The 25,132-nt window shown below is 39.4% G+C and overlaps 2 protein-coding genes across 7 annotated transcripts; one reads left to right on the top strand and one right to left on the bottom strand.

The window, feature by feature from the left end:
• Window positions 1–1,210: 1,210 nt before the first annotated feature.
• chadlb (chondroadherin-like b) lies at window positions 1,211–7,985 on the top strand (the record flags this gene model as incomplete). Its single annotated transcript, XM_081391936.1, has 7 exons — window positions 1,211–1,372; window positions 1,464–1,658; window positions 1,743–2,044; window positions 4,753–5,254; window positions 5,950–6,636; window positions 6,710–6,876; window positions 7,733–7,985. 7 exons carry the CDS (start codon window positions 1,211–1,213, stop codon window positions 7,983–7,985), a joined length of 2,268 nt encoding a protein of 755 aa, XP_081248062.1.
• A 1,135-nt stretch (window positions 7,986–9,120) lies between these two features.
• l3mbtl2 (L3MBTL histone methyl-lysine binding protein 2) lies at window positions 9,121–20,631 on the bottom strand. Of its 6 annotated transcripts, none has more exons than XR_014032109.1 (19): window positions 20,558–20,599; window positions 19,918–20,327; window positions 17,838–18,347; window positions 16,459–16,600; window positions 16,239–16,372; window positions 16,048–16,162; window positions 15,889–15,968; window positions 15,608–15,725; window positions 13,609–13,743; window positions 13,443–13,531; window positions 13,106–13,355; window positions 11,359–11,435; window positions 11,128–11,232; window positions 10,888–11,035; window positions 10,685–10,767; window positions 10,340–10,611; window positions 10,194–10,259; window positions 9,654–9,839; window positions 9,121–9,567 (listed from the first exon to the last, which is right to left on the bottom strand). XR_014032109.1 is itself a non-coding variant. In XM_081392898.1 (19 exons), the coding sequence occupies exons 2-19, from the start codon at window positions 20,248–20,250 to the stop codon at window positions 9,446–9,448; spliced, it is 2,928 nt and encodes a 975-aa protein (XP_081249024.1). In that variant the 5' UTR covers window positions 20,251–20,327; window positions 20,558–20,631; the 3' UTR covers window positions 9,121–9,445. The 6 variants fall into 6 exon arrangements, 5 of the variants coding, with proteins under 5 accessions (XP_081249024.1, XP_081249025.1, XP_081249026.1 ...); XM_081392898.1 differs by having other exon boundaries at window positions 10,340–10,574; window positions 20,558–20,631; XM_081392899.1 differs by lacking the exon at window positions 20,558–20,599 and having other exon boundaries at window positions 10,340–10,574; window positions 19,918–20,538.
• Between the last annotated feature and the right edge of the window lie 4,501 nt (window positions 20,632–25,132).

The following is a 25,132-nucleotide window of genomic DNA, read 5'->3' as shown; positions in this document are numbered from 1 at the left end:
AGTATCTTGGTTCTGAAAGGAATATAGGTGTTGAAGCCTTTGCAGGGAACCTTCTCTCCTCCAGCGGTTTATTTATGTGAGACTGAGAACAGTGCGCGTCTTTGTGTGCAGCAGAGCAGCGGTCTGAAGTCTCTTGAGACTCAACGAGCATATTTCGCATTTGAAAATCAGTTTCTCGGCTGCTTCGTCCGCGCTGCCTCTTTTCTTTTTAAAGAAACAAAGTTTTTTTCAATGATTTTCTCTACATTTATTCAAGATTTTATTTTATAAGTAGACTATTGTTTATTACTGAGCGATTACTGAGGCCTATCATAACTTCATTTGATGGATATTAGCTAATGAGGATTCACTATTACCGACAAGGTGGCGAATATTTGAAGACTTTATTGCTTTATCAGAGTAAGTTGTTGAATGTTTTGTTGTTGCAAAATATATTATTGTACATTTAAAATTAGAATTGACTTAAATTTGCTGAGACTAACAGCAGAAACATTTCTCTTCAAACTAAAATGAATCGTGCCCAATAGCAAGGCAGATAGTCACGGCTGGGTGTTTTAAAATGTTTTCAGCTAAGTGTAAACGCTAAAACAATTGTGAAACAGAACCATTAACGGAGAAGCACAATGTGATGCATAAATATCAGATAATTCTGATTTTAATCAAATTAATAGCATTTTAAACAACTTACCCTTGCCACACTGTATCTATACAGTTCTACCTTTTAGTTAGTTATGTATAGCTGAGTCTTGTTTTAATGTATCCCAGTGTGTCTGTTTACTTGTTTACACTTATTGTTAAAAAAAATCACAAAATGACCAATTTTAGAAGATTTTTAAAATATATGTTGCTGCTAGAAAACACCTTTGTGTATATATACTTTTGACTCAAAATCCTAGACATGGCTATTATGACAGAATTTGACATTGGAGTTTGCTCCTGAAGTGCTTATTTTGACATTCAGATGTGAGGCGTTGAAAGAGTTGCATTGCTGCATCATAAATTATATGAATGCCTCCAATCCAGCCAGTTTAAACATACCAGTGGAGCTCAACACACCAAATCCACAAATTTGGCAGCATTAGCAAACTAATTAGGCAAAGTTTAAATTAATCTGGCTGAGGTTTTTCTTACAAAGTAATCTGAAAACTCAAAAAGCTAATGAATTAGTTCTTTTAGATGTTGCAAATCCCTTCTTGTTTTACACAGAAAGATGTATAGCCTTCCCACGTTGCTGGTTATAATATTGTTTGCCCTGAAGATTCATACAGTGCAGCCAGGCAAATGCCCAAAGTTCTGTATCTGTGACCACATCCAGCTCACGGTTGCTTGTGTCAACAAGAATCTCACTGAGGTTCCACCTACCATTGATGAGGTAATCTGTACAACACCGTGATCACTAGTGCCTTATTTTTGCTGCATTTCTTTTTGCATCGTTTTTATGCTCTGTTCTGTATGTCTCCAAGATAACAGTGAAACTGGACCTGAGAGGAAATGACCTGCAGGAGCTTCCAACAGGGGCATTCACACACACACCTTACCTCACCCACCTGTCCCTACAGAACAGCAACATCCGAAGAGTTCGGGAAGGAGCCTTCCGCAGACTTGGCCGGCTGGTCTTTCTTAACCTGGCCAACAACAAGATTGATATCCTGTACCAGGTAAAACATGATGGATTGGCCATCGTAGCTGTAACCTGGACAATCTTTGCATGCATCTCATCATTTTCTCTCCTTGCAATCCAGGAGTCATTTGATGGGCTTTCCTCACTGAAGCAGCTGATTATTGACCGAAATAGAGTGGAGGAGATCCAGCCTGGGGCTTTTTCACAGCTTGGCCTTCTCAACCTCCTCTCCCTCACACACAACCAATTGGTGTACATTCCTAACATGGCATTCCAGGGTTTGCAGAACATCAAATGGCTACGTCTCAGTCACAATTCCCTCAATTATCTGGCTACAGAGGCGTTTGCTGGCCTCTTCACTCTTACTCGTTTGAGCCTGGATAACAATGCACTGCAGTTCTTTCCTACTGAGACAATGACACGGTGAGCTTCAAGAAACATTCTGGGTTTAATGGTTATTGCATTAGGTGTCGTGAACTAACAATGAAGTGCAATCATCTGGACTTAAGCAGGTCTTAAAATTAGGTAAATACAGCCTCAGATGAACAACAACACATGACATATTACATAGTGTCATTATTTATTTACCAAAAATAAAGCCAAAATGGAGAAGCCATGTGTGACAAACTAAGTCCCCTATGATTTTATACCTCGTGGAACCACCTCTTTTAACAGCAATAACTTAATGTAATCATTTTCATTATGAGAGTCAATTTATCAGTCTCACATCATTGTGGAGGAATTTGTCCCACTCTTCTTTACAACGTTGCTTTAGTTCATTGAGGTTTGTGGGCATCTGTTTATGCACAGCTCTCTTAAGGTTAAAGCATTTCAATTGGGTTGAGGTCTGGACTTTGACTGGGCCAATGAAACACCTTGATTCTTCTCTTTTTCAGCCATTCTGTTGAAGATTTGTTGTTGTGCTTTAGATCATTGTCCTGTTGCATGGCCCAATTTTGGCCAAGCTTTAGCTGTTGGACAGATGGCCTCACATTTGACTCTAGAATACTTTGGTATATAGAGGAGTTCATGGTCGATTTAAAGACTGCAAGGTGCCCCAGTCTGTGGCTTCAAAACCAGCCCAAATCAACACCCCTCCACCACCGTGCTTGACAGTTGGTACAAGGTGTTTGTATTGATATGCTGTGTTTGGTTTTCACCAAACGTGGCGCTGTGCATTATGGCCAAACATCTCCACTTCTCATCTGTCCAAAGGACATTGTTCCAAAATTCTTTTGGTTTGTTCACCATGTAACTTTGCAAACCTAAGCCATGCTGCCATGTTATTTTTAGAGAGAAGAGGCTTTCTCCTGGTCACCCTTCTAAATAAGGCAGTCGTGGGCTCGTGGCCTAATGGTTAGAGTGTCAGACTTGAGCAAGGCTCCTAACTCCTATTCCCTCCCTGGGCGTCGCAGCACAATGGCTGCCAACTGTTCCGGTTGTGTGTGTCCATAGTTTGTAGTGTGTGTGTGTGTGTGTGTGTGTGTGTGTGTGTGTGTGTGTGTGTGTGTTCACTACTCCTAATATGGGTGCACTAACTTAAGTGGGTTAAGTGCATAGACATTTTTTTTACGGGTTTTTGAGTACGGGTTACCCCTTCACGTCACATTCACTTAAACAAGCCATACTTGTTCAGTCTTTTTCTAATTGTACTGTCATGAACTTTAACATTTAACATGTTAAAGGAGAACTCCGGTCAATTTTAACATTGAGCTCATTTTTTTGTAAATTTGGAGTGCTGTCAATAGAGAGAGCAACGACAAAAATCGGTGTTGCCTACACCGTGTTATCCTCTTTTTAAAATTTGCACCCTGTTGACTTCATTGGGGCAAGTTTAAAACCTGCTTTTAGCCTCTTAACATCCTTGATGTGTCATTACAAGTGCACAGGCCATGTGAGTGATTCCTACATCACATCACTTCAATCACTCACATTGGCTGGGCACTTGTAATGACACATCAAGGATGTTAAGAGCCTAAAAGCAGGTTTAAAACTTGCCCCATTGAAGTCAACAGGGTACAAATTTTAAAAAGAGGATAACACGGTGTAGGCAACACCGATTTTTGTCATTGTTCTCTGTATACTATTGACAGCACTCCAAATTTACAAAAAAATGAGCTCAATGTTAAAATTGACCGGAGTTCTTCTTTAACTGAGACCTGAAGAGTCTGATATGTAGCTCTTGGGTTTTTGCAGTATCTCTTATCAGTGCTCGGTCTGGCCTTTGGGTGAATTTGCTGGGACGTGCACTCTTGGGAAGATTGGCAACTGTCTTAAATGTTCTCCACTTGTGAATACTCTTCTTCACTCTAGAATGATGGACTTCAGATTGTTTGGAAATGGCCTTGTAACCCTTCCTAGACTGATGGGCAGCAACAATTGCTTCTCTAAGATCATTGCTGATGGGATTGTGTTAACACTCACCTGAATGCTTCAGACCAGTAAACTGCCAAAACGTCTGCTTTTACAGAGTTGGTCACGCTTGCTGATGACCAGTTAAGGCATTTATTTAGATGCGCCTGACTGCTACTCACCCTCTTAACTCCTATGGAGGCAGTAAGGGTGTACTTAGTTTGTCAGTAACAATTGAGCATCATTTAAACACCACAGCCTACCTAAGTATTGTTGCTGACCATGTCCATCCCTTTATGACCTCAGTGTACTTACTGTATCTTCTGATGGCTACTTCCAGCAGGATAACGCGCAATGTCACAAAGCTCAAATCATCTAAAACGGGTTTCTTGAACATGACAATGAGTTCACTATACTGGCCTTCACAGTCACCAGATCGCAATCCACCAGAGCACCTTTGGGTTGTGGTGGAATGGGAGATTTGCATCACAGATGTGCAGCCGACAAATCTGCAGCAACTGAGTGATGCTGTCATGTCACTATGGACCAATGTCTGAGGGATGTTTCCTGCACCTTGTTGAATCTATGCCATGTAGTACGTGGTTTGACCCCCTTTTGCCCACAGAACTGCTATAATTCTTCGCACACACACACACACACACATATATTTATATATATATAATCAGTTTAAAAAAACTTATTTTAAAAGCAGAGCATTATTTCTTGCTCTCATTTTACTCGCTCTCATTTTACTCATTATTTTCTTTCCTTCTCTCCAGACTTCCAGAAGTAACTCGCTTAGAGCTAAGCTACAACCCCATGACCTACCTTGGAGAGGAGTCTGTATCTATTCCCAAGCTCACTCACCTCCTTCTGGATCACAACTCCCTGCAAGATTTTTCAAATGCAGCTATCCTGCTCTCTCCCCGTCTCGCTCATCTGGACCTAAGCCATAACCAGCTGCGCGTCCTGCAGCCAATGGCCCCCGGCTCTCCCAAACTGACTCGCATCAATCTGGCAGGCAACCCCATCTACTGCAGCTGCTACATGCGACCCCTGCGCGAGTGGGCGATACGGGAGCGCGTTCGCCTGGGTGGTACATGTGGAGGTCCTGCACATCTGTCCGATGAGAATCTGGAAGCGGTACAGCCAGTTGATTTGCGCTGTCAGAGCCAGGAGGCCATGTTGAGGGCTGAGCTGGAGGAGCTGAGAAGACTGCCTACACTGCCCACAACCCCACCCCCAGATAAAGTCAAATGCCCAGCCAACTGTGAATGTGAGGTGAGCGAAAACTTACTGTGGTTAATGCAAAAATATTACAGAGTGACTAAAAGGTCTTTAGGTCAGTGACATGACGCTCTTCCCCCCCCCCCCCCAATTAATTTATTCAAAATACTTTAAAAATGCAATTCACATAATATTCAATGACTTGACTGCACCTCTTTTATGATGTATGTTTTTAATTTCTGAATTAAAATTCATTTTGATATTTTTTGGGGGGCATAAAATCAAATATTTCTGTCCTGAAATCACAATGAAGGAAAAAAAACTCATTAAAAGAGTAAAATTCTTGAAAGAAAAATGTTATAGTAGGAAGCATCTACTGTATATAGCGCTTTTATTTTGTACTGTTGTAGGACGAAGGTAAGAAAGATATGTAATCACTTACTGCTTCATGGTTACAACACATGACATTTTTGAGTAATTAAAACATTAAGTAATTTATTTTAAATAAAATAAACAAACTGAAATAAAATACAAAACTTATTTTATTTATCATTTCCGTTTATTTTAGGTTGAAGTACTAAAATAAACTAAAAGCTGAAACTTTATGTAGACATCTAAAAAAAATTAAATACAAATGGAAAAATATAAAAATAAAATCTAATTCAAAATATTAACAACTACTATAATAGTATAACAATGATTCTGAAATAACATTGACACACATACACACATACACATACATTTTGCAGGCTGAAAACCACCACTCTTCTTGCGAAAACAAAGGCCACACCAAGATCCCTCGTGGTTTTTCACCAGACACACGCTTGCTGGACTTGCGGGGCAACCATTTCCACTACATCCCAGCGAACAGTTTCCCAGGCGTTGCAGAAGTGGTTTCCCTTCATTTGCAACGCTGCAAGATCCATGAGGTAGAAGATGGGGCTTTCAATGGTATGAAGAGTCTTGTCTACCTCTACCTCTCAGAAAACGAGCTTACTTCATTGAGTCCCGAGGCGTTTAAGGGGTTGCCCCGTCTCACTTACCTCCATCTGGAAAAGAATCGTTTCACCCAGTTCCCCAAAGGAGCATTCAAGCTGTTGCCTGGTCTGCTGGCTCTGCACATGGAGGACAATGATATTGCTAAACTGGAAGCAGGACTCCTGACCGGCGCAAAGAAACTGAGGGGCCTCTATCTCACTTCCAACGCCATCACAGCGATTGCTCCTAGGGCCTTTGATCCTTCACCTGACTTGGATACTCTTCATCTAGGCAGCAACAAACTGAAGGAGGTTCCAAGTGAGGCCTTTTCTAAAGCCAGCAGCCTAGCGGAGCTTAATCTCTCTCGTAACCCTATTCGCTGGATCGGAGCAGGAGGTTTTCAGTCAATCGCTGCCACACTTAAACATCTTTACCTTAATCATATGGGTTTAGAAAAGGTAAGGACAAAACCATTTCTAATGCTACAACAAGAATGCCAAACTCGGTTTAAATCTCTCTTTCCTTTTGAAGGTATCTAAAGATTCTCTGGCAGGACTGGGGTCTGGTCTGCGGAGTCTGTTTCTTGAAGGGAACCAGCTTGAAGAGCTGCCGAACTTGAGTCCACTCACAGGACTCGAGGTCATAAACTTGGCAGAGAATCCACTGCTCTGTGATTGTCCACTGCTGCCTCTTCGCAAGTGAGTTTTGCTTGGTAAATGTACACTACCGTTCAAAATTAAGGGGTCACTGAGGACCTTTAATTAACAAAGATGCATTTTAGTGATCAAAAGTGATATAAATACATTAAATGTCATAATTATCATGTATCAATAATATTAAAGCAGCACAACTGTTTTCAACATTGATAATAAGAAATGTTTCTTACCAAATTTTGTAGGATCATGAGACACCCAAGACTGAAATAATGGCTGCTGAAAATTCAGCTTTGCCATCAAAGGAATAAATTACATTTTAAAATGTTTTTTTTATTTTTTTATTATAATAATATTTTACAATTAGTTTTTACTGTATTTATAAATATGTCATCTTGCCTGTCCTGTGATTTAAGGCCCCAAAATACTCAGAGCAAAATCCTTTTTTTTATTCTTCGCTTAGAGGTATAAAGTTTGCAATACCTTTTCAGCAATATACTGTTGGCGATAAATTCATCAAAGAATCCTGAAATAAAAATGTAAATGACTTTTCAACATTGATAATAATGAGAAATGTTCCTTGAGCATCAAATCATGAAATTAGAATGATTTGTGAAGGATCATGTGACACTCAAGACTAGAGTAATGATGCTGAAAAGTCAGCTTTGGTCACAGGATTAAATGACACTTTACTTTATATTCACATAGAAAACAGCTGTTTTAAATAGTAATATTTCAAAATATTACTGTTTTTGCAAATAAATGCAGCCTTGGTGAGCAGAAGAGACTAATTTTAAGAACATTAAAAATCTTTTCAATCCAAAAATTGACTGGTAGTGTATATCAGGCCTTTACTTCAATATGATACATATGACCCTTCTATTGTTCCTTCTGCTTCTAGGTGGATTGAGCAGGTGAATCTGAAAGTCAGAGCCACCTGTGGCCACCCTCCAGAACTCAGAGGTCAAAGGGTCAAAGACGTCCATATTTTTAAGAGCTGCCCAGGGGAAAAGCCTCCTACTCAGCACTCCAAACCAACTAAGGCCACAAAGACTGAATCTGCTCTAATCAGTCCTCCAAAAGTCATTAAGATAGTTAGAGCCAAAGGCAAAAGTGTAAAACCTAAAACAGTGCAGAAAAGGAAGTCAGTGTGATCCTGCTGTATTTACACTGGGGTTATTGATTTAGATAAACAAAACCCTAACCCTATTTTAAACCACGTTTACATCAGTGAGGGTGCTAGTTTATTTATGACTGTTTAGAGTGTACAATTAACCTGCTTAATGCACTGTTTTAGTTTACAAGCGATGTACTATGCTGGTACATATGGAAGCTTGTTTCCGCCACAAAAAAAAAAAAAAGATAATTGCGACTTTTTATCTCACAATTGCGAGTTTACATCTCGCAATTCTGACTTTATTTCTCAGAATTGCGAGATATAAAGTCAGAATTGCGTGAAATAAAGTCAGAATTCTGAGATATAAAGTCAGAATTGCGTGATATAAAGTCAGAATTCTGAGATATAAAGTCAGAATTGCGAGATATAAAGTCGCAATTGCGTCTTATAAAGTCAGAATTCTGACTTTTTTTCTCGCAATTGCGACTTTATATCACGCAATTCTGACTTTATATCTCAGAATTCTGACTTTATATCACGCAATTCTGACTTTATAACACATAATTGCGAGTTTATATCTCGCAATTCTGACATATTTTCTCAGAATTGTGAGATATAAAGTCCAATTCTAAGGGGGGAAAAAAAGACGGACTTTTTTTTTTTTTACCTCAGAATAGTTTATATCTCACAATTCTGACTTTATAACATGCAATTGCGACTTTATATCATGCAATTCTGACTTTATATCTCCCAATTGCGTGATATAAAGTCAGAATTCTGAGATATAAAGTCAGAATGCTGAGATATAAAGTCAGAATTGCGTGATATAAAGTTGCAATTGCGAGAAAAAAAGTCAGAATTCTGACTTTATAACACGCAATTCTGACTTTATATCTCAGAATTCTGACTTTATAACACGCAATTGCGACTTTAAAACACGCAATTCTGACTTTATATCTCGCAATTCTGAGAAATAAAGTCAGAATTGCGAGATGTAAACTCGCAATTGTGAGATAAAAAGTCGCAATTATCTTTTAAAATGTTTTATTCAGTGGCGGAAACAAGCTTCCATAGGTACAAATACTTTAAAACCATTAAAAAAATAAACCTGATCTACCGTGTGTTAAAAAATGGCTGTTTTCAACATTTATGATGAATCTTGAAAGGCTTATGAGCAGGTATAAAACAAATTAAAATTTGTCATTTTAATTCAGTATCTTCCATATTATGCAATGATTCCATATTGCAAGCATCTACATTACTCTGTAAGCTTCAATTCTATTACGAAAAATGAATTAAAGTCAGAAAATGCCTTAACACAACTTGTCATTTTAATACAAGATTGCAAAAATTGTGCACTGTATAAAAATAACAATATCGCTCAACTATACCTGTTGTTTTACACTGACAGCTTGGTTAATTAAATAACTACCAGTGTTATTTAATTAAAGAAACAAAAAAATAAAGTAGAGGTCACTGGGAACTACAGGTGGTGGGTTAAACCGAGATGTCTTCCTGTTTGAAGATTGTTAAGGCCGCTGGGTTGGCGCTTTCTTTGCTTTGTTCACTGGATAATATGGGGGTTTCCATTTCCTCCACCTTCACTTTTACTGCAATAACTGTTAGAGAGAGAGACAGGGAAGCTATGTCAGATCTATATTTAAAAAATAAATGCATTTATATTTTAAGAAGAAATGCTACATACTTTCGTCCTCAGGTTCAGCCTTTATTTGTAAGATGGGAGCTGTGACGGAGGGTTTGCCTGCCTCTCGTGGTTGATTTGTGACGTTTGGTGCCTCTTGTGGTTGATTCGTCTCTGGACTCTCATTACCCTGAGTAGGCTGGGTTTTAGATGTGCATTTATTTGTGTTTTTCTTTACAAATCTTCGTCCTACAGTGACAAATACAGAATAGTAAGAGAATGAAGGAAAGATAATGACAACACAATGCAAATCTATTCAAGGGGAGTTTTATGAAAGTAACCATCATGTGTTTATCGGTTACACTTTATTTTAAGGTGTCACTGTTAAGTACTGAGTAATATTAAGCAACTACATGTACTTACTATAGGGGTAGGATTAGGATTTGGTTGAGGGTTAGTTGCATGTATTACTATGTACATGTAACATATGTAACAAGGACACTGTAAAATAAAGTGTTAGCCTACCTGTTTATCATTCAAAATTGAATATTTAATATTTATTCTTTAAAGAAGAAACTAAGAATAAAATGAAATAAAACATACTCCTTTTCCCCATAAAAGGTTTTGCCTTTTTGCCTGTGTTCGAGCGTTCCTGGCCCTGAGGTGGTTCTACACAGAGAGCACAATATAACATGAAAACCACATTTTGGAGTGCATATATGAATACTGTGAGAATTACAATAATCTACCTGGTCCGATGGGTGGCTGCAGCTGGTAGCCAGTGATTTCACACCAGCCCACGGGATAAATTTCAGGGGACTGACAGTCTACCCACTGATCAAACTCAGGCTCCCAGCCATCAAAGTGGAGAAGGAGAAGCCGGCCTACGCAGCGCCTAACAGTGGCCACACACACCAGCCGGGGCTCCATGAGGTCCACTGCCTCTAGCTTCATACCTGGTGTAAAGCCGTGGCCTACATCATCCTGGGAAAGACGTATGAGGAAGGGACCACAAGACCAGCTTAAAAAAACATTAAACCCACATATGCATTAACACATTTTATGTGGCTCAATTGTCAAAATAAAAGGTTTACCGTGTTGAAAAGTCTTCGTGGAGCAGCTAGAGTTCCTGTTTCTTCTAAATATTTTGCCCATGTGAATGTAGCATGATCATAACCTGATGAGAAAGGAGACGATATCAACAAATACTGTATGAAATTGCAAATATAGGCTCTTTAGCTTCAATTTTGATTTTTGTTGCAAGAAGACCACTAGAAAAATCGGTTGAGCACATTACCAGGAGGTAGAGTAAGAGGGATGTCGTTGCTCTCGCAATATCCAACAGGTAAAATGGCATGTGAGCTGGCATGGTAGCAAAACCAGTCAGAACCGTCACCGATCTCGACACCATCAATGCCTACCATGATGTATCCATCCAGCAACACCTGAGCGATAAGACAAGCCAGGTCAGTGCAATTACTTTCAACAAGGTAATGAGCAATATTCATGTCATGAATAAATAGTAGCTGTGTCGCACCTTACGGACTGAAGCAACGCAGATGTTCCCAAGGTTCAGAGGATCAACTGCTTCAAGTTTCATGCCTTCCTCAAAAAACGTATTTCCCAAATAAACGGTCCTCAACTGTTTGCATACAGCAAGGAATTAAACAAACTAGATGATTACATGACAAGATTTTTAAACTAACATTAACACAAAATGAAAAATATTTTTTTTAACAATATTTTAGTTCATGATATACTCACTAACCTTCTTAAACTGATCTGGCACACTGTTTTGAAGGACTTTACGAAATGCTGGATGGCTACCCATGTTGACATTCACATCTGTGACAGAAAAACCATGCATGACATCATTACAAATAACCTAACGACAAAAATACAGAGCGAAGAACATGGAAAAACAAAAGGTATTTTATTCGCTATTTTATCTCACACAGTTGTTTAGATTTGTTCCACATTTTTTTCTTTTTTGGGCCTCCATACAAAAACTAGATGTACCGCATCGCGGTACAAAATATGACCGCCGCTCAGGCCTGCACTGGCTTTCCACAAAAATAAATGACGTGGAGTAATTTGGCTGTATTGCGTGTTTATGTATATACCTAAAAAAAAGTAATAGTATGTGCATGTCTGTCTGTGTGTGTGTGTGTGTGTGTGTGTGTGTGTGTGTGTGTGTGTGTGTGTGTATGTGTGTGTGTTTGTGTGTGTCTGTGTGTGTGTGTCTGTGCGTGTATGTATGTGTGCGTACATGTGTGCGCGTGTGTGTGTGTCTGTGCATGTGGATTTGTATGTGTGTGTATGGGTGTGTGTCTGTGCGTGTGGATGTCAGTGTGTGTGCATGCTTGCGTTTGTTTGTATTCCTGCATGTGTGTGTGTGACAGTATCATCCTAAACCAGCAACCCTTCGCTCAACAGCACCATCTACAGGCCGATGAGTGTACAGTCACTAAATGTGCACATAAATGAATTTATTTTATACCCCCCCCCCATGGATGAAATTCTACGAAACTTAGCAAACCCCCAGAGGATGTCAAGTTAATCATACACATGAAATATAGTGCAGTTCTGAACATCTCCACTGAAGATAGGGGCAATTAAAGCAGAATAATATTGCATTTTCATTTTTTATGGGAGGGGCGCAAATCACAAATGAGTGATGGGCTAGGTTGATGTGGGCCCTTAAGAGCAACATACCATAAACATTTCTTCATCCTCGGTGCCACGGTTCAGGTAGTTATTTAGGAAAAACCGCATTTTTTTGGGTTCGGGGGGGCCCAGCGCGATGGGGGAGTGACCCCCGGGGACCAAACGAAATTTTTCCGTAGAAGTCTAGTGGGGCTACATGCCCACCAAATTTCATGTTCCCCGGTGTTTCGGTGTCCCTGGTATCGTTGACGAAAAATTTACGGGGGCCCCAGCGCAGGGAGGGGAAGTGGCCCCCGGGGACCAAACGAAATTTTTCCGTAAAAGTCTAGTAGGCCAACATACCATAAAAATGTCTTCATCCTCGATGCCACGGTTCAGGTAGTTATTTAGGAAAAACTGCATTTTTTGGGGTTTGGGGGGGCCCAGCGCGGGGGGGGGAGTGGCCCCCGGGGACCAAACAAAATTTTTCCTTAGAAGTCTAGTGGGGCTACATGCCCACCAAATTTCATGTTCCCCGGTGCTTCGGTGTCCCTGGTATCGTTGACGAAAAATTCAGTAAGGTGACGAAAAAAAAAAAAAAAAAAACTTTGACAATCCCTATATGACCGCTTTTGCTAGCTACGCTAGCGGCGGTCATAATAATATATACTTGTAAAAGTATTTTTTTGTATTTTTAAAATACAAAAATACAGTATTACATGAAAAAAAAAATTCCCTCCCCACGTCCTGTGCGAAGCTCTGTATTCTTCAACTCATGTAAAGCTTTCAGACTCATGTTTGTACTGACATTTTGTCTATCTGTGGGTTTCTAGGCTTGACTCAATCCATAAATGCCAGTTTCTTCTCACCTGTTTCTTTGATTGAGTGCCCCATTCTTTCAGACCAGCCTACAGGGTGTACTAGAGGACTCTGCGTGTGACACCAGAAATCTGAGAGCACCTCGCCCGAGGGTCCCAGTCCCCCATCCTCATACAGCAGTCTGAGTCGCCCTCCAATGACAGTATCCACCACTGCCAAACGGGTACGGCTCACCTGCGAGCGATCGACTACCTCCACACGAACCCCCTGTCTGAACGGACACCTCAAACTGTCTGCCATCTGAAAAACACAGACAGAAGACAGTTATGCAGCAATTAAAGAAAATCAGATGGCATCAATGGATTCCAAATTTTTCATTGCCTTCACCTTGACATGAAAGTCAACAGGAAGTGTGTGTGCTCCAACTAGTCTCTCCATCAGGTAGGATTTCCAGTCTTTAATATGCTGGTGGACCTCTGTAGGACAAAACAATGGTCAAGATTTAGCATTTTTATGGCATTTATACCTAATGACCTACGGTGTAAACATTCACCTTGAGGAGGGACCAGGAGCTTGCTATTCACTGCACACCAGCCAATAGGATGAACATCAGCCGTGCCTATGTTACACCACAGATCATGGCTGTCATCATCCTCAAAACCCTCATAGCGCAGAAGAGCCTTATAGCCTGAGAGAAACACATCACATCATACAAAATATATGCCAAAGAATGAATCAATTTATCACACAACATCATATTAGTTCCAATAATCTAATGTTTTATTAAAATAACATTTATTAAATTTCAAACTACTCTGTATATGTGTAACCTCTTGGTTTCAATTTACCAATAACTTCCAAAAACCTGTCCAGAGTCATCGGTTTATGAATCACAGTACACTATATTTTTTGTTTTTAATTAGAATTGAGTATTGTATTGTTTAATGAGTATCGTTTCTTTATTGTTTTTGTTTATTCATTTTTGGTTACCAGTCTGTTAAACTCGTTACATTCTATTCAGACTGCAACTAAAGACTTGGGTAACATAAAATAACTAGTAAGTATAAATATAATATTCATCTTTTCACACTGAGGACAACTGAGGGACTCATACTCAACTATTACAAAAGGTGAAAAAATTCACTGATGCTCCAGAAGGAAACACGATGCATTAAAGGGATAGTTAGCTTTGAAATTAAAATTTGGTATGTTTTCGCTTACTTCAATGCCATCCAAGATGTAGGTGTCTTTTTTTCCGCAGTAGTTTCAATTTTGATATTTTTAGGTCAAACCGTTCTTGTCTGTTTGTCATATAATGCAGGTCTATGGTCACTGTCTCAAAGAGCATGCACAGAGTCCAAATTAAAACAATTCCCCATCGTCCAAATGAAACAATTCCCCATTGTAAGTACACATTGATGGCCTAAGACACGAAACGAGCGGTTTGTGTGAGAAAACGAACAGTATTTATATAGTTTTTACCTCTTGTAACACAGCCACGTCCAAGTGATCTGAGGGCGCGCGCACATCCTGGTGTGTGACGTGTGCGCAGACTGGTGCATAGATATATACACTAGATGTCGAATTAAAGACATTCGTTCTAATGAACTGCCGTAGCCAAGGCGACATCTAGTGTATATATCTATGCACCAGTCTGCGCACACGTCACACACCAGGATGCGAGCGCGCCCTCAGATCACTTGGACGTGGCTGTGTTACAAGAGGTAAAAACTATATAAATACTGTTCGTTTTCTCACACAAACCGCTCGTTTCGTGTCTTAGGCCATCAATGTGTACTTATGATGGGGAATTGTTTCATTTGGACGATGGGGAATTGTTTTAATTTGGACTCTGTGCATGCTCTTTGAGACAGTGACCATAGACCTGCATTATATGACAAACAGACAAGAACGGTTTGACCTAAAAATATCAAAATTGAAACTACTGCGGAAAAAAAGACACCTACATCTTGGAAGCCCTTGAGGTAAGCTAAAACATACCAAAATTTAATTTCAAAGTGAACTATCCCTTTAAGAGCCGGGGGTGAAAACTTTTGAACAGGATGAAGAATTTTGGTTTTGATTTATGTCAAGATGGAGAGACTCAAGAAGAAGTGACAACATGTAGACAACATTTCTGAATGGTAAGCTGATGAATTTATGTAGCTTGTGTAGTTATCCTCTAGTCATTGATTAGCATATTCTGTCATGATAATCTATAAATCGGGTTCCCGGGGGCGGGGTTTATGTAAATATTGGGGTTAGTGATGTCACTAACCCGGGAGGAATGTTGTGTAGTCCCTACCAGCCGTTAGTTGTAGTCCTTAAAAAGTGATTTCTTTATAAGAAAATATCTCCCTTTGCTTTGAACTTTGAGCGTTGTAACTTTGCAGATGATGTTTATGATCAAACAGCAACATTACACACTAACTAAAGTTAAAAAAGTGAAATCATAATCAACCACCCCTTTAATATAAATAAAAATAATAAAATAAAATATTTATTTGCCGTAGTATTCAGCTGTGGTGGAGGAAACACAAGAGTTTATATACCTGTCAGCTGTACAACAGTGGCGATCCAGTACACCTTACTAGGCAAGGCTGTATGGGTGTTCAAAACCTCCGCTTTTAACCCCACATAGATGTCGTCCCATTGAGCGCAGAGTGGTGCCTGTGAAATGGGCAATAATGTATTGACTATTATAACGCAATAAGTATAATGTGAAGGAAATTTACACATATAGGTAATATATCATGGTTTACTACATCTATCACATTTATCTATTACAGGAACATTTCCGGAAAGAGAAGTTCGGTGGATAGAAATCACTCACATGTCTGAAGCAGGATACAGGAGCAGCGAGGAAGCCACTTTTCTCAAGGTAACTACCCCAGTCAAATCCAGCCAAAGTAGCTTGGAAGAATACAGGGCAAAATTACATTTGTAAAGCTCACTGTAGTAAAAAGCGAGAGGGGTTTGTGTGTTTTCTTACCATCTTGCCCAAATGCTCTGCTCTCCTGATGCTGCTCAATGGCCTTTGACTGCGGAGCCTCAGTCTGTGATTTCAGACCCAGTTTGTGTGATGACTTCCTTATGGGCGGCCTTCCCTAAATACAAAGTCACAAAACATTTTTATTACTGTTTGAATAAATATGTATATAATTCTGTGCCAGAAAATCCCACCTGGAGCCGTGCAAGAATCGAGGCTTTTCTGGAGTTAGATGAGTATGAACGCGAGCAGGACAAACTGCAGAAGCGCTTGGACTTGGAGAAGAAGGTGTTTGTAGTGCCACTGGCTCCACACATTTCACATGTAACTGTAGAGACATGACATTGAGTGGGGTTTACATATGCTCTTCCATGTACTTGTGTGAGTTCATTAATATAGGGGTTTCTGAATCACCTATTCCATCATTTTCTGAAAGTGTCACAGGATTATTTACACCGTCATCGCTGGAAATTGGCTGATTGTGGTCTGCTCCATCAAATATTTGCTCTTCTCCATCGTTCTGATCGTCATTCATAAATGTCTCGTCCTGTTCATCCTTTTGAAAGAGCAAAGTTATTTATTCATTAATCAAAATGTGTTAAAAATGTTATACATGGCAATGGCAACACTATCAACACTGAAATGAATCTGCAGCAGTCAGGTGGTACAGGTCAGTACTCTCTTTAAGTTGTTTTTTGTTCATTATTATTGTAAAGTTATTTGCTTTGAGACATGAGGTAGTTTAAAGCCATCTCTCATGAGTGCTCCCTGATGTACGCGTTCATGTGTTTTGATGCTTTCATAGCTAGCCCGATATTGCTAGCCTCTCTGAAAATTACCTAACCTACCCTTAAAGCGTAACTCTCGCCAAAATGCAACCTAGGGTGTTTTTGTGAATCTACCCGAGGCAAACTTTCGTTTAAAAGCATAATTAGGATGGAAACGCCACTTTTAAGATTGACCGTATTTCCAGTAGCAGTATTAACATTAAGTGACATGGCATCTGACGCACAGAAGCCAATGGCACGTCACTATGCGTATTGGCACATTCGGTCTTTATTGTCATGTGCCAGTGGATAATGCCATTTGTCATATTATCGCGACACACTGACACTGATATGACACCTGACTGACACGGAGTCGTGGACCATGTCACCGTATGTTGTGACACCTCCAGTAGTGACTGACAGATTAATCAAGCACCTATACTGATGTAATTGTGACACAAAATCCTAAATAAATAGCCTAATTTTGTGATATTTTTAAATATCAAAGTCAGTTATATTTTTTCAAATGTGTTATTTGTGTCAAGTCTGTATTTGATTGGTATGTGCTGTGCCACCGAATGTTTTGTAATACCAGTGCTACTTTATGTTGCTTATCTCGCAAAATCACAAACTGCCCATTCTAGGGAAGACACAAAATAAATCTAACATGTGCGCCACCGCGTCTCTCATACACAGTTTGAAAGCAGCTGAAATCACATCTTGCGGGTGTCGATGGATATTGCTTATATTGGATAGCATTCTCGATGTCGGATTAATTTAACAAGGTGATCTACGGTGAAGTTGAACATCACGATAATAACAACTAAGGGGTGAGTGGAACTTTTTACAGGAACCGCCGTGGTCACATTTAAGCCACAGTCATTTTGCAAACAGGTTATTCTGTCTTTGATGGCATCAGAGGTGTTATATTCGCTTGTTTTATTACAATTTTTTAACCTTGATTGGCCTAACCTAACTTAGTTTTTGACTTAATTTAGCATCATGGATAACAGCTAAAAAACCTACCTCTCTGTCCTCCGCCTGACTTATGCCTTTTAGCGCTCTTTTCCTGCGGCTAACAGTGCTAGGGGTGATGGTGCCCTGTGTCGGTCTGTCGGTTTGCCCTGCACTGTAGCCAGAAAAGTTAAAGACAGAAGGTGTAGCCTCAGGCTTGAGTCTGTTCGACTTGGTCTTGATCAGTCTACCACTCGAATCAAAAGTGCAGCTCTCCTCATAGTCTGATGTTTGGAAGTGGGCACTACAGACCCTAAACCCAGGTGCTGTAGGAGGGCTAGCCCGTTTTAAGGCAGCTAGCCAAGATTGTAGGGCAGCCTTTCTCCGTAGAGGTAACCGATGGTAATGGATGTTTAGGCCCGCTGCTTTTGTCCTGTACAATTCATGGTGGCAGCCGGGGACAATGCAATAAGACCCCCCTCTCGATCTGTTGTGCTCTTGAGATGCCATTTTGCTGGAGTTGTCAAGGTAGCCTATCATGCCAGTGACGTCACGACCGTTGAAGCTCAAGATGGCTGCACCCTAGTAACAAAACAACAAACTAACATCACTGTTTTCCCCCTTGTAACTACTTCAGCAGTTTTAAGTGTCCTACCACAAATAATCTGTATATAACACATCTGTTATATCACCTTTACTTCCTATTTCGTTTCAGTTTCCTTTTATTGTTAATACCGCCTCTCCGTATTTTCGTTTTCGGTCAAATTGCCTTTTGAATGGGAGTGCAAGGGGCACTACTATAATAGCATCAAAATAGCTATTTTTAAAACACTAAGAAGGCACGACGCAACATGAAACTTTGCTCTAAGTATCACCAGGGGCTCTACATATTAACTCGAGCATTGAGAACATTGTTTGTGTACACAGAGTTGACTAAAAAGAAAGGTTTTGAACAACTCTACACTCTGAACAACTGTAGCTGTTGTTGTCCGGCCGACAGCATTTTGTCAGTCAAAAATAGTCAACCTCTGAATGCGAGATCCATAGGACCTCCATAGGAGGAAATGTCATGAAGTTGTAATTTCAATGAAAAGCATGATAACTTAGCCACTTAATTTCACAACATGCTGAGCTTTGAGTAATCAAAATTACATTACTACTGTCCTTCATTGACATCATGGGAATCTTGGTCAGCCGTGCAAGATTGTTGGTCTCAACATGAGCAATAATAAGCACAACCATACCCTATCCCCACCCATTTCAACATGGCTCCTATGGCTACCTGTGCAACTCACAAGACCCTCAAAAGTAACCAAATTTTCATCTTCTTCTCACACCCAGGAAAAGCACAAAAACGAACCATCTTGATTTACGCTAAGAGAAAAGCCTGTCTCTTGCAAGGCTCCTGCATTCTAACCTCACTCACGTATTTCGGCAACAAAGTTTCACGCGAGAGTTTACGTCAGCTAAGATTACATTATTTAGACTGATATTGAATGAAACCCATTGTTTATTATTAATATTTGAATAGATATTGCATGAGCTAAGTGGATAAGTTATCATGCTTTTCATTGAAATTACAACTTCCTGACATTTCCTCCTATGGAGTCAGTTCATTCGCATTGGGAATTTCGAAACGAAAATACGGTAAATCCTAAAAGTGGCGTTTCCATCCTAATTATGCTTTTAAACTAAAGTTTGTCTCGGGTAGATTCACAAAATAACCCTAAGTAGGTTGCATTTTGGCAAGAGTTACGCTTTAAGCAAATGCCCTAATTGAAAAGCCATTGCTCTCTCAGAAAAACATCAAAGACATAATGAAGTTTTTGGCAGAATATGTAAGTTTATCCACACAGCTTTAACATTTAAAGAAAACAAAGGGAAAGGCTATCTTGTACTAAATTACTTTATCTACAGTATTTGTGCAATTCTTGCTAACTTCCTGACCAGTGATTTATGGGTAAAATGTTTGCCCAGGAGAGTACATTTCAAAATCTTTTAAAATATAAAATAGTTATTTAATATTGTAATAATATTTCACAATATTTTACTGTATTTTTGATCAAATAAATTCAGCCATGGTGAAAATCTTGATTATTCTAAAATGTTGACCTAGTGTCTCCCCAGCCTCAGGCTTTTTCAAGACACTCACTGATGCAAACTGTTGAGGTTCAGTGGTCACTCTGGGTTTCCTTCTCGTACTGCATGGTGGTCGGATAAAAACAGTCGGGACAGCTCCCTCCTTTAGCCTCAGCCCTTTAAATCCCATTGTCTTTGCAACGGAATAAGACTTCGGATCAAAGCAGTCCCTGCTGAAGTGCTCAGAGCATAAATGCGAGTACGTCTTGGCGACCCAAGTTTTGCGGGTCTTCTGGACCTGTTTCTCCCATTTGCGGAACTCCACTGGGTCTTTGGGAAATCTGAACATTGAGACATTCTGCCCGCTGAACTTCCCACAGCCATAAGCAACGCATTTGTTGGGCATTTGTATTTTTTTATTAACGTTATATGAGGTCCTCAGCGTCTTCGGGAATGCAGTCTGCAGCAGGCTCCAAAAGTTAACTGCGAATAACGTTTAAGAAGCAATAAACTACTTGAATATTTCCACCAAATAATAACATTATACCACATTGGTTTACTGTTACTCGCACTCATTCAATGGTGCAAGCATATAAACAAAGCTTTGAAGAACATTAGAGAGTTCTGTATAAATGGTAAAATATGACTAATACAGACGAAGATTCAAAGCAATTATATGAACATTGCTGTGTGTAAAAGAAAGCATTTCTTACCTTCTTTATCTCTTAGAAAATGCAGCGTTCAGTGGTTTGCTCATCGTGAACAGCGCATTAGCGCCATCATCCGGACTGGAGAACTAGATATTGTATAAATATATATTCCAAAATGGCTTTATTATACATGTCTGATTTTATAAGCTGGTTGTTTGTTATACAATGTGATTAGTAGAAAGCTTAACCACACAGTGAACAATTTATATTTATTTACCGTGCGTATTCAATATTGAAAAGTATATATAAACACGCACTGGTACAACATGGTTCCATGGTGTAATGGTTAGCACTCTGGACTCTGAATCCAGCGATCCGAGTTCAAATCTCGGTGGAACCTGAGTTTTCCATTTTTGTGAGGTAAAAATAAATCAAGTAAGTTTTATTGTATAGTGCGTTTCACAATGCTTAGTTACAAATTTTGTACAAATATACTTTTATTATTATTTTTATTTACTGTTTACATTAAGATAGGCTACAAATAGACTACACAGCAAATCTTGCTGCAAGTTCATTAAATATTTCATTTTTCCTATAGAAAACAATTGAAGAAATAGTTTGGATAACTATGAGCTAGATGTGTTTTGAGGGCCTCATATGGCCTATTTTTTATTTATTTATATACAGTTTAAAGTTACAGGGACAGTGCACATTACACTGTAAAATTCTAACTAACACTTTTTAGTTAACTTTACTTAAAGTCTTAACTTAACTGTAAAAATCTAGTAATCTGCACTATTCACATACTATGCTTTGTTTACTAAGAAAACCCAAGTTAAGATTAATTGATTGGTTTTGAGTGTGGTTTTTGAGGCGGGGAAAATCAAAATCTTAATGGACGTTTCACTCATTTCCTCCACTTCTGCAGTTATTTTTCTCTGTTTGCATTCACTCATTTCCCAAAGTCATCTTTGAATGTTGAAATTTTAATACAACTGAAAAATTTGAGAGAACATCGCACAACCTGACTTCATAAATTTATGTTGATTTTCCTAAAATGTTTTTAGTCACCTTTATGGCAATTAGTGATCCCTTTGGTTGGCCACTTGGAACTTAATTTGTAATTCTCTTCCCATTGATGCAGCAATGCAATGAGAAATCAGTTATTCAGTTTCAAAGGAAGAGAAGTGTGTGTGTGTGTGTATATATATATATACAGTATATATATACAGTTGTGCTCAGAATTAATCCTGGTAAATATGATGGGGGGGGGGGATTTATTTCATTATGAAATAAATGTTTTGATGTTCCAGATCCTTCAGATTCCCAGATCCATGTTGGTGCTTCTTCTCTTCAGTTCACTCCACTCATCAGGTCAGGGGACTGGGACGCTCATGGCAGAAGCTTCTTTTTGTGCTCCCTAACACATTTTTATGTTGATTTTTTGTGTTGATTTTGATGTTTGTTTTGGATCGTTGTCCTGATGGAAGATCCAACCACGGCCCGTTATAAGATTTCTAGCAGAAGGCGTCAGGTTTTGATTTTTTATCAGTTGATATTTGACAGAATCCACGATGCCATGTGTCTGAATAAGAAGTCCAGCAGAAAAATATCCCCACAACATTAAAGATCCAATGGTATATTAAATTGTACACATGGGGTACTTTTTATCCTTGTGTGCACCAAACCCATCTAGCGTGTTTGCTGCCAAAAAGCTCTTTTTTTTGTTTCGTCTGACCACAGAACCCTGTGCTGTGTCCAGTCGTGTCTGTCAACTGAATATGCTGGAGTTTGTTTTTGGATGAGCGAGGAGCATTTTTCCTGAAACCCTCCCAAACAACACGTGGGGATGTAGGGGTTGTTTGATTTTTTTTTTAGGCTTTCTGACCCCAAGACTCCTTGGATAGTCTTTGGCTACTCAAATTTTCATCCTCACCGTCCATTAAGACAATATAGACACACGTCCTCTTCCTGGCAGATTCGTAACATCTTTAGTTGATTATAACTTCTTAATTATTGCCCTGATGGTCAAAATGGGGATTTTCAATTCTTTAGCTATTTTCTTACAGCCACTTTCTATTTTGTGATGCTCAACAATCTTTTGCTGCACATCAGAACTATATTCTTTGGTATAACTATATTATTTTTTTATTCATTGTGACAGATGATTCAGGGAATTTGGCCTTTGTGTTTCCTCATATATAAACTCCTGTGAAACAAGAAGTCATAGCTGGACAATTTCATGTTCCTAGTCACCCTGGTGTGCTAAAAAAGGTAAATATTAATGGGAATATACTTCAGAGATATTTTATTCATAAAAAATTCTAGGGGTATCAATAATTGTGGCCAACGTGTTTTGGAGAAAAACATTTATTTCATAATGTGATTTCCCCCCCACTTTCAATTCTTAGAGGTTAGATTTTTGCCAATTTTTTTAATGAAAGATCAAAAGGATAAACGATGCAGATTTATTTTTTACAGCCATTTTAGATCATATTTACCAGGGGTATGATTAATTGTGAGCATAGCCCACGGTACGGTCCGTACCTCGGTTTTTGGGCCACGGTCTCGGTTCGGTTTCGGTACATGTTTTGTGCAGAAAGAGACTGCTATTTCATCCCAAAAATATGTTTTATTTTATCTTATGAGCATAAACAGAATGTCACAGTAGGAAGAACATCAATGTATGGAATAAATTAACACTCTAGTCTGTACTGAACAACACTAAGTAATACAACCTCTTCAACTATCACTTATATGAAATACAAAATGTAAACAAACACACTTCAAAATATTCAAGTGGATCCCAATTCCAAACCTTGATAACTGGTATATGAAGTGATCAATGTGAAAGAAAAAGTGCACTTTTACCTTTAACAAACATAAATTAGCTTGTGCTTTGAATAAAAAAAAGCAGAGCAAAATAACATCATAAAAAAAATACTGCATTCAGGATACAAAGTGCAATGTTATTTACTCATCCATTACCAGGGCTGAGCGAACGGTCCGGGATTTTACCGTGTACCGTTGCATCCCTAATATATATATATATATATATATATATATATATATATATATATGAATATGAATGAATGAATGATGTATGACATAACTATATTTTATGTCAATTACTGATCTTTTATAATTTTGTTGCTAACACTTATGTCCTAAACACCCTGTGAAACTTTTAATTGGGTTTACAGTGAGGAAAATAAGTATTTGAACACCCTACTATTTTGCAAGTTCTCCCACTTGGAAATCATGGAGGGGTCTGAAATTGTCATCGTAGGTGCATGTCCACTGTGAGAGACATAATCTAAAAAAAAAAAAATCCAGAAATCACAATGTATGATTTTTTTACTATTTATTTGTATGATACAGCTGCAAATAAGTATTTGAACACCTGTCTATCAGCTAGAATTCTGACCCTCAAAGACCTGTTAGTCTGCCTTTAAAATGTCCACCTCCACTCCATTTATTATCCTAAATTAGATGCACCTGTTTGAGGTCGTTAGCTGCATAAAGACACCTGTCCACCCCATACAATCAGTAAGAATCCAACTACTAACATGGCCAAGACCAAAGAGCTGTCCAAAGACACTAGAGACAAAATTGTACACCTCCACAAGGCTGGAAAGGGCTACGGGGAAATTGCCAAGCAGCTTGGTGAAAAAAGGTCCACTGTTGGAGCAATCATTAGAAAATGGAAGAAGCTAAACATGACTGTCAATCTCCCTCGGACTGGGGCTCCATGCAAAATCTCATCTCATGGGGTCTCAATGATCCTAAGAAAGGTGAGAAATCAGCCCAGAACTACACGGGAGGAGCTGGTCAATGACCTGAAAAGAGCTGGGACCACCGTTTCCAAAGTTACTGTTGGTAATACACTAAGACGTCATGGTTTGAAATCATGCATGGCACGGAAGGTTCCCCTGCTTAAACCAGCACATGTCAAGGCCCGTCTTAAGTTTGCCAATGACCATTTGGATGATCCAGAGGAGTCATGGGAGAAAGTCATGTGGTCAGATGAGACCAAAATAGAACTTTTTGGTCATAATTCCACTAAACGTGTTTGGAGGAAGAAGAATGATGAGTACCATCCCTACTGTGAAGCATGGGGGTGGTAGCATCATGCTTTGGGGGTGTTTTTCTGCACATGGGACAGGGAGACTGCACTGTATTAAGGAGAGGATGACCGGGGCCATGTATTGCGAGATTTTGGGGAACAAAATCCCTTCCCTCAGTTAGAGCATTGGGTCGAGGCTGGGTCTTCCAAGATGACAATGACCCGAAGCACACAGCCAGGATAACCAAGGAGTGGCTCTGTTACCCCTTTTCCACCAACAAGAACCGGGTGCTGGTTCAGAGCCAGAGCTGGTTCAGAGTTGGTTCGACTGACGAGCTTACTAAGAACCAGTTTGCCTTTCCACCGGCTAGAGAGCCACAACAGAGCCAGATCTTACGTCACTGTATACGTCTCATGTTGCCCAGCAACCGCTAGTGCGGTAGCGCCAAACACAAACACGCCAGGCTTGTTCGAGATGCATCGGCTTCTCGCAGATCGATCGCCGCATGACATCAAAGCACTGCGATAGCGATCTAAAAGCACAAGGAGTCGTATGCTCTCCAAACACTCCC

This window comes from Scardinius erythrophthalmus (assembly GCF_964197995.2).
Source record: "Scardinius erythrophthalmus genome assembly, chromosome: 18".
NCBI classification, from domain to species: Eukaryota; Metazoa; Chordata; class Actinopteri; order Cypriniformes; family Leuciscidae; genus Scardinius; species Scardinius erythrophthalmus.
The sequence above is the reverse complement of the archived record's forward strand: the minus strand, read 5'-3'. Positions and strand labels throughout refer to the sequence as shown.

Bases quoted from the DNA above. Each gene is read 5' to 3' on its own strand.
- l3mbtl2 (XM_081392898.1), bottom strand. From the start codon at position 20,250: ATGCCCAACAAATGCGTTGCTTATGGCTGTGGGAAGTTCAGCGGGCAG. The intron at 15,969-16,047 runs GTAAGAAAACAC...TATTCTTCCAAG, and splicing joins CAGAGCATTTGGGCAAGATG to CTACTTTGGCTGGATTTGAC. The intron at 9,840-10,193 runs GTATGTTTTATT...TTGTCACTGTAG, and splicing joins ACCTTTTATGGGGAAAAGGA to GACGAAGATTTGTAAAGAAA.